This window comes from Teleopsis dalmanni, unplaced genomic scaffold (assembly GCF_002237135.1).
Source record: "Teleopsis dalmanni isolate 2A unplaced genomic scaffold, ASM223713v2 unscaffolded_contig_1414, whole genome shotgun sequence".
Lineage (NCBI taxonomy): Eukaryota > Metazoa > Arthropoda > Insecta > Diptera > Diopsidae > Teleopsis > Teleopsis dalmanni.
Genome location: NW_024032796.1, coordinates 1 through 9,288, shown reverse-complemented (window position 1 = coordinate 9,288; position 9,288 = coordinate 1). Strand labels below are relative to the sequence as shown.

Here is a 9,288-nt window from a genome sequence, read left to right as displayed (position 1 = left end):
CATAGCGATGGCGAAGATCGTTATCGATGTCATTTGAAATAAATCTTTAATTTAATTAATTTAAATAATAAACGTCATTTAATTTAATAAAATTTGTTAAAGTTGTATACATATTTATATAATCTTATATGAAATATTTAATAAAAGTAGCTATACGCAGATACATGTTTCCATGGCTGTCTGATTAAATGGAAAAGAAAGAAATGAGAAAGCACGCTTTCCAAATATTGATAAATTTTTATCTGTGTTGAGAGTTGAACCACAGTATCCTAAATATTGAACTAAGCTCGCTTTAGATGGTGATTGCAGACGCCAATAGAATTGTGAATTGCAATCTTTTGAATTGAAATGGCATATCCGTTAGAATTATTGGATTGCGGAGATTAAAGACATCTTTACCTTTGAGAGAGGTCTGTAATATTTGTATGATTAATATAATATTGTGATATATGATAATTGATACTCCGATTTTCAATCACAGTAAATGGGGTAGAGTCGATTACGGTTAGAGTGAATTAAAAAATTCTGTTTGATATTTAATCCGTTTGTATGATTTCTTATTTACATGTCGGTTGCTAATTAACAGAATTTCAAAGTGAATTGAGTAGCTCTTCAAAATGATGTAGCATTTATCATTATCATTTTGGAATGAAATTATTTCTCAATATTTTATAACACTCGCGACAAAAGATTGGCCATTGACAAATCAATAGACACAAAAGGGAAAACCAAACGATATATTTTGAATAAATCACCGCCTATTGCACAAAATATATAAAAAATCATTAACATAATTATTAATATAATGAACTCAAAAACAATCCGAGCTACTCTGACGAAATAGATCTTTAATTTTGAGATCTCTAGTTGCCTCTTTCTCCGCAAATTTAGCAGATTTTTCATTTACGTTGGTATCAGGTACAGGCACAGGGTTTTGACGACGTATTCCAGACGTAAGTGCTTCCAAAATTTCTTAAGAGATCACATTTTTGTTTCTTTCCACGACTGATCTCTGTTTGACATTAGTATGACATTTTTAATGTTGTACCTTTTGCAGAAAGTTTTATGGTATATTGATTCTCAAACCAGCTCTTACTTGCATTATAAAAGACATGTTTGTCGTTTTCTTCACTGTTAAGCAAAACACGATCAGAAATACGGCTGGGTCGTTAATCGAGGTTACTGTTGTACGAAGTAGCTGTTAATCGAGTTATTAGTGTATAGGTTCTTCTGAGACGCTCTTCTCAGAATGCTAATCGGTACATTGTTCTTATCAATGTAACCGTAATTTTATGAATTGAATTTGATATGATTATATGAATTTGATATGAATATGTCAGAACTTTGTAAACTTTTATAATTTAACACATGTAGTATGAAAATAGTATGTGGGCTTACCTATTAAATAGTGTGCTAATCCGATTTATCCCCTTGTGAAATTCATTTGTGTCCAAAAAGTCTAAACCAAATTAATATAGTTACATCACGCAAATTTGAGTATGGGCTGCCAAATGTATTTATATTAATTTTGAAAGAACGACACAAGTTTTCTTGTTCATTGGTTACTTTTGCAAGAGACGAGTCGGTGGTCGGATCGTTTTTTTAGCGGCTTGTGTTTTTTCAATTGGATTTGGTTTTAAGGCTGGTATGTATCTTCCTCCAAAAAATTCGTGTTTCGTGATTCATGATTCGTGATTCGTGATACTTGATACGTGTTTCATGACTTCAGTTCGAATATATGTTCAACTTTTTTCAATTAATTCTGGAACTTGTTAAAAATATTTTATAGTATTAAGAATTTTTGATTTGTTTTCGCAACCGACAAGAACTTGAAACAGCCGCCAATTTTGCTTGTTCCAAGAAATAACTGCAAATATAATGCACATATTAAACAAAAAGTTTTAAAGAAATCATTGTTTCTTTATTTAAAGAATTTTAAAACTATAATTAAAAAACAAAAATTAACTATAAAAAAAAAATCACTGCAATTCACATATATTTAAGGTTATGTGACGTATTTGCAAAAAAAATCTCCATTTGAAATATTTATATAAGAATCATTGCGTGATGAGACTTAAGAAGGCGGCGGCAGTATTATTTTCGACATACTTTAAACATAAGAGTGCAATTGCTTTATTCCCTAATAATCAATGTTAAAAAACATATTTTTAATTTTAATAGTCAATTTTAAATACCGTTTCATATGTTATGATTGAGGAGTTCGTAAAAGCGGTCGTGATTTGAATGTTTGAAATTTGGTTCGTTTTATAGAAAACGGAATAATCAGGTATTCCTTTATTTAGATTTTGCTTACTTCAAAATGGATACTTTTGGAACTGGTGCAACTCAATCTGAAAGGAACGAGTGTGGAGTTTTAAACTCAAACTTAAATCATTTTGATGATTTTATGGAGAAATTTCCTGCAGACCCTGCTTACATTGGTGCCATAATTGGTCGTGGCGGTTGTAAAATTAAAGAAATTAGAACAAACTTCAACGTTTATATACATATAAACAATGACACCAAGGAAATTTCTGTCAAGGGTCGTAATAGAAAAAATGTTGACGATGCAGTCAAATATATTCGTGATATTATGTCTGGTCAAGAAAATAGAAATTTTTCATTTCCAAATCACGAAGTCTCGCACAATCCCAAAGTTGTATTAAAAGAAAATACAATGAATCGTTTTAATGCTTCTTCCGAAAATGACAATATTCAGGTTGCAGCTCCAAAATCTGTAAGTATAAATTAAAAAGAAGGAGAATATGGATATATATTAATATAATATCTCATAACAAAATTGATTTAGGGAGAAAGTGGTGGAATTAGATTAAATGCGCCTACGAAAAATGTATATAATGGTGGCGCCGAAAACCATGTAGTATTGCAGCCTATCGATTGGGAAACTTTGAATAGAAAAGTTGTAAGAAAAATTTTTAAAATCTACATATTAAGTTATCGATTTACCATATTTATTTTGCTCACATGAGGCATTTTTGATTACAGGAAGAACATCGTAGGTTACACTGGGCGCATCTGCCAGACTTGAGAAAAAATTTTTATGAAGAAGTAGAGGAAGTCGCTATTAAGACAGAAGAAGAAGTGAATGAAATGCGTTATTTAAACAATAATATAAGTGTTTCCCGTTTGGTGACAAATGAAGATCAAATGTGTCCTGATATACCGAAACCAATTTGGAAATTTCAACATTGTTTCAAAGATTATCCTGATATCCTTGATGAGTTAAAGAAACAAAATTTTAATGAACCATCACCAATACAGAAGCAAGCATGGCCTATATTATTGAGAGGCGAGGATATGATAGGTATAGCCCAAACAGGGACTGGAAAAACTTTAGCATTTCTGCTTCCTGCTTTGATTCATACTGATGGACAGACTACACCACGTGAGAAACGTAATGGTCCAAATATATTAATTTTAGCGCCAACGCGAGAATTAGCATTACAAATAGCAAAAGAAGTTAACAAGTACTCGTTCCGTGGAATAAAAGCGTAAGTTAGGAAATAGTTAAACCATAGTTTAAAATGAATGAAGAAAAAAATTATTCAATGAAGAAATTCTTATTCAGTGTATGCATTTATGGTGGTGGGAATCGTCGTGACCAAATTAGTGTTTTCAAAGAAGGAGCTGAATGCGTTATTTGTACTCCTGGACGTCTTAATGATTTGGTTCAAGCTAAAGTTATAGACATTACATCAGTTACATATTTAATACTAGACGAAGCGGATCGTATGCTGGATATGGGTTTCGAGCCACAGATCCGAAAAATTCTACTCGACATACGTCCTGACAGGCAGACCGTCATGACTAGTGCCACCTGGCCACCAAGTGTTGGTAGATTGGCCGAAAGTTATATGAACAATCCTATTCAAGTGTGTGTTGGTTCGCTTGATTTAACTGCCACTCATACTGTGAGTCAAAATGTAGAACTCTTGGAGGATGCGGACAAATTTAATACGGTAATATTATTTGAAAACTTAAATAAGAAGAATTATGAAGAACAATGTATTTATTCTTGTTGCAGGTCCTTGCATTTTTAAAAAACCTTAAATCAACCGATAAGGTTATTATCTTCTGTTCTAAGCGAGCTCGTGCTGACGATTTGTCCAGTGATTTATCTCTAAAAGGCCTGTCAACACAATGTATACATGGTTCTCGTGATCAGGTACATAATGCATTAACTTAATTAGAGTAATGTCTCAGAATATAAAATTCTTATAAACTTAAAAAAAATTGTCTTTAGACCGATCGAGAACAAGCACTGGCTGATATAGCGTCAGGTGATATACAGGTTTTGATAGCGACAGATGTTGCTTCAAGAGGTTTAGATATTGAGGATATTACGTAAGTGCTTAGTAGTATTTGAAACCGAATTTGTTGTATTAATTGTTTTTCATTTAGTCATGTTATTAATTTTGATTTTCCGCGTAATATTGAGGAGTATGTTCATCGTGTTGGTAGAACTGGACGCGCTGGGCGAACTGGCACTGCCATAAGTTATATAACACGCTCGGATTGGGGTGTTGCAAAGGATCTCATTCGTATTTTAGAAGAAGCTGGTCAAGCAGCTCCAGAAGAACTATACAGAATGTCCAATCGTTTTGAGAAGATGAAAGAAAGACGTGGTACAGATTTTAAAAGGGGTGGTGGTTTTAATCGCCGTTACTAAATGATATTTTTTTAATATATGGTAGGGGTATTATTCGATAAACAAGATCGTGAATAACCCTGTTTGATTCGAACCGATCAGTGTTTTACTTAAAAAAGTGTTGATCGTTAAAATTGAAAATTAATTAACAAACTATTTCTAATGTTATTAGTATAATAATGTACAATAAGAAAAATCTAAAATAAAATTAATTAAAAATGTGTATTATTTAAATTGAAATACAAAATTACATTTTAGAATAAGGTTTTAAATAAGAAATATTTAAAATATGTTTTTTATACAGTGAACTTTGTTAATTTAATAAATTTAATCAATTACAACTTTATGATGATTCTATTGTGTTCTTACTTTTTCGTTTGTAAAAGTTTCAACTTTTTCCTGAAAATAAGATATTTTATTTGAAATTTTTTTAAGATGGAGATTAATTATTTGTACAGGCAACGATGTGAGTTAAATATTGTAATCGCTATATACGATTTTTAATCAGAGGCTGATAAAGTTGATTAAATTTCTGTATTAGTAAGTTTTCTAGTTGTTTCATTTAAAATGAATTTTAATAGGATTCAGTTTTAATAGGATTCATAAATGTATTGGATGAGGTATAAAATGAACTTAATATAAAATATATATTTTTTTCACATTATACATATTTAATTTGAATGTTATTTTAAACAGACAATTGATAGACAATTGATCACTGCTCAAGTATAGTACTGTAGTCAAGTCAAGGTCAAGTCAAGCCAATGAATGCCATTATACTAACTTGAAATCTTTACTATCACTTCGAATGATCATTTCTCACTAAGCCATAGATAAGACCTCCTAAGAAATCAATTCATCTGATCAGCGAAGATCGTTATCGATGTCATTTGAAATAAATCTTTAATTTAATTAATTTAAATAATAAACGTCATTTAATTTAATAAAATTTGTTAAAGTTGTATACATATAATATTTAATAAAAGCAGCTATACGCAGATACGTGTTAACATGGCTGTCTGATTAAATGGAAAAGAAAGAAATTAGAAAGCACGCTTTCCAAATATTGATAAATTTTATCAATAATTTTATTTTATTATTCCATTGCGAGTGTAGATATATATTGTTCGATTTGTGGACTATAGAACAAGTAACATATAGTTGTTCATGTGGAAGATTATCTGTGTTGAGAGTTGAACCACAGTATCCTAAATATTGAACTAAGCTCGCTTTAGATGGTGATTGCAGACGCCAATAGAATTGTGAATTGCAATCTTTTGAATTGAAATGGCATATCCGTTAGAATTATTGGATTGCGGAGATTAAAGACATCTTTACCTTTGAGAGAGGTCTGTAATATTTGTATGATTAATATAATATTGTTATATATGATAACTGATACTCCGATTTTCAATCACAGTAAATGGGGTAGAATCGATTACGGTTAGAGTGAATTAAAAAATTCTGTTTGCTATTTAATCTGTTTGTATGATTTCTTATTTACATGTCGGTTGCTAATTAACAGAATTTCAAAGTGAATTGAGTAGCTCTTCAAAATGATGTAGCATTTATCATTATCATTTTGGAATGAAATTATTTTTCAATATTTTATAACACTCGCGACAAAAGATTGGCCATTGACAAATCAATAGACACAAAAGGGAAAACCAAACGATATATTTTGAATAAATCACCGCCTATTGCACAAAATATATAAAAAATCATTAACATAATTCTTAATATAATGAACTCAAAAACAATCCGAGCTACTCTGACGAAATAGATCTTTAATTTTGAGATCTCTAGTTGCCTCTTTCTCTGCAAATTTAGCAGATTTTTCATTTACGTTGGTATCAGGTACAGGCACAGGGTTTTGACGACGTATTCCAGACGTAAGTGCTTCCAAAATTTCTTAAGAGATCACATTTTTGTTTCTTTCCACGACTGATCTCTGTTTGACATTAGTATGACATTTTTAATGTTGTACCTTTTGCAGAAAGTTTTATGGTATATTGATTCTCAAACCAGCTCTTACTTGCATTATAAAAGACATGTTTGTCGTTTTCTTCACTGTTAAGCAAAACACGATCAGAAATACAGCTGGGTCGTTAATCGAGGTTACTGTTGTACGAAGTAGCTGTTAATCGAGTTATTAGTGTATAGGTTCTTCTGAGACGCTCTTCTCAGAATGCTAATCGGTACATTGTTCTTATCAATGTAACCGTAATTTTATGAATTGAATTTGATATGATTATATGAATTTGATATGAATATGTCAGAACTTTGTAAACTTTTATAATTTAACACATGTAGTATGAAAATAGTATGTGGGCTTACCTATTAAATAGTGTGCTAATCCGATTTATCCCCTTGTGAAATTCATTTGTGTCCAAAAAGTCTAAACCAAATTAATATAGTTACATCACGCAAATTTGAGTATGGGCTGCCAAATGTATTTATATTAATTTTGAAAGAACGACACAAGTTTTCTTGTTCATTGGTTACTTTTGCAAGAGACGAGTCGGTGGTCGGATCGTTTTTTTAGCGGCTTGTGTTTTTTCAATTGGATTTGGTTTTAAGGCTGGTATGTATCTTCCTCCAAAAAATTCGTGTTTCGTGATTCATGATTCGTGATTCGTGATACTTGATACGTGTTTCATGACTTCAGTTCGAATATATGTTCAACTTTTTTCAATTAATTCTGGAACTTGTTAAAAATATTTTATAGTATTAAGAATTTTTGATTTGTTTTCGCAACCGACAAGAACTTGAAACAGCCGCCAATTTTGCTTGTTCCAAGAAATAACTGCAAATATAATGCACATATTAAACAAAAAGTTTTAAAGAAATCATTGTTTCTTTATTTAAAGAATTTTAAAACTATAATTAAAAAACAAAAATTAACTATAAAAAAAAATCACTGCAATTCACATATATTTAAGGTTATGTGACGTATTTGCAAAAAAAATCTCCATTTGAAATATTTATATAAGAATCATTGCGTGATGAGACTTAAGAAGGCGGCGGCAGTATTATTTTCGACATACTTTAAACATAAGAGTGCAATTGCTTTATTCCCTAATAATCAATGTTAAAAAACATATTTTTAATTTTAATAGTCAATTTTAAATACCGTTTCATATGTTATGATTGAGGAGTTCGTAAAAGCGGTCGTGATTTGAATGTTTGAAATTTGGTTCGTTTTATAGAAAACGGAATAATCAGGTATTCCTTTATTTAGATTTTGCTTACTTCAAAATGGATACTTTTGGAACTGGTGCAACTCAATCTGAAAGGAACGAGTGTGGAGTTTTAAACTCAAACTTAAATCATTTTGATGATTTTATGGAGAAATTTCCTGCAGACCCTGCTTACATTGGTGCCATAATTGGTCGTGGCGGTTGTAAAATTAAAGAAATTAGAACAAACTTCAACGTTTATATACATATAAACAATGACACCAAGGAAATTTCTGTCAAGGGTCGTAATAGAAAAAATGTTGACGATGCAGTCAAATATATTCGTGATATTATGTCTGGTCAAGAAAATAGAAATTTTTCATTTCCAAATCACGAAGTCTCGCACAATCCCAAAGTTGTATTAAAAGAAAATACAATGAATCGTTTTAATGCTTCTTCCGAAAATGACAATATTCAGGTTGCAGCTCCAAAATCTGTAAGTATAAATTAAAAAGAATGAGAATATGGATATATATTAATATAATATCTCATAACAAAATTAATTTAGGGAGAAAGTGGTGGAATTAGATTAAATGCGCCTACGAAAAATGTATATAATGGTGGCGCCGAAAACCATGTAGTATTGCAGCCTATCGATTGGGAAACTTTGAATAGAAAAGTTGTAAGAAAAATTTTTAAAATCTACATATTAAGTTATCGATTTACCATATTTATTTTGCTCACATGAGGCATTTTTGATTACAGGAAGAACATCGTAGGTTACACTGGGCGCATCTGCCAGACTTGAGAAAAAATTTTTATGAAGAAGTAGAGGAAGTCGCTATTAAGACAGAAGAAGAAGTGAATGAAATGCGTTATTTAAACAATAATATAAGTGTTTCCCGTTTGGTGACAAATGAAGATCAAATGTGTCCTGATATACCGAAACCAATTTGGAAATTTCAACATTGTTTCAAAGATTATCCTGATATCCTTGATGAGTTAAAGAAACAAAATTTTAATGAACCATCACCAATACAGAAGCAAGCATGGCCTATATTATTGAGAGGCGAGGATATGATAGGTATAGCCCAAACAGGGACTGGAAAAACTTTAGCATTTCTGCTTCCTGCTTTGATTCATACTGATGGACAGACTACACCACGTGAGAAACGTAATGGTCCAAATATATTAATTTTAGCGCCAACGCGAGAATTAGCATTACAAATAGCAAAAGAAGTTAACAAGTACTCGTTCCGTGGAATAAAAGCGTAAGTTAGGAAATAGTTAAACCATAGTTTAAAATGAATGAAGAAAAAAATTATGAAATTCTTATTCAGTGTATGCATTTATGGTGGTGGGAATCGTCGTGACCAAATTAGTGTTTTCAAAGAAGGAGCTGAATGCGTTATTTGTACTCCTGGACGTCTTAATGATTTG

The 9,288-nt window shown here is 31.1% G+C and overlaps 2 protein-coding genes and 1 long non-coding RNA gene across 5 annotated transcripts; 2 read left to right on the top strand and 1 right to left on the bottom strand.

Moving 5' to 3' along the window:
• The first annotated feature begins 1,571 nt into the window (after nucleotides 1-1,571).
• On the top strand, nucleotides 1,572-4,800 carry LOC119664099 (probable ATP-dependent RNA helicase DDX43). Its single transcript, XM_038073657.1, has 8 exons — nucleotides 1,572-1,645; nucleotides 2,304-2,737; nucleotides 2,810-2,923; nucleotides 3,007-3,512; nucleotides 3,590-3,980; nucleotides 4,046-4,186; nucleotides 4,265-4,365; nucleotides 4,423-4,800. The coding sequence occupies exons 2-8, from the start codon at nucleotides 2,321-2,323 to the stop codon at nucleotides 4,688-4,690; spliced, it is 1,938 nt and encodes a 645-aa protein (XP_037929585.1). The 5' UTR covers nucleotides 1,572-1,645; nucleotides 2,304-2,320; the 3' UTR covers nucleotides 4,691-4,800.
• Nucleotides 1,625-3,073, bottom strand: LOC119664100. Of its 3 annotated transcripts, none has more exons than XR_005251128.1 (2): nucleotides 2,986-3,073; nucleotides 1,625-1,867 (listed from the first exon to the last, which is right to left on the bottom strand). It is a non-coding gene; the product is annotated as an uncharacterized LOC119664100 (long non-coding RNA). The 3 variants fall into 3 exon arrangements; XR_005251127.1 differs by having other exon boundaries at nucleotides 2,968-3,057; XR_005251129.1 differs by lacking the exon at nucleotides 2,986-3,073 and adding an exon at nucleotides 2,196-2,296.
• Nucleotides 4,801-7,927: 3,127 nt separating the features above from the next.
• Nucleotides 7,928-9,255, top strand: LOC119664098 (probable ATP-dependent RNA helicase DDX43; the record flags this gene model as incomplete). The annotated part of the gene is made up of 4 exons (XM_038073656.1): nucleotides 7,928-8,344; nucleotides 8,417-8,530; nucleotides 8,614-9,119; nucleotides 9,189-9,255. Coding segments are annotated over exons 1-4 (1,104 nt in total), but the record flags the coding sequence as incomplete, so codon positions are not given.
• Nucleotides 9,256-9,288: the final 33 nt, after the last annotated feature.

What these genes read in the sequence shown, in the direction of transcription:
- LOC119664099 (XM_038073657.1), top strand. Translation starts at nt 2,321, where the DNA reads ATGGATACTTTTGGAACTGGTGCAACTCAATCTGAAAGGAACGAGTGT. An exon ending in AGGTTGCAGCTCCAAAATCT is followed by an intron (nt 2,738 to 2,809) that starts GTAAGTATAAAT and finishes AAATTGATTTAG; the next exon opens with GGAGAAAGTGGTGGAATTAG. An exon ending in AAACTTTGAATAGAAAAGTT is followed by an intron (nt 2,924 to 3,006) that starts GTAAGAAAAATT and finishes TTTTGATTACAG; the next exon opens with GAAGAACATCGTAGGTTACA.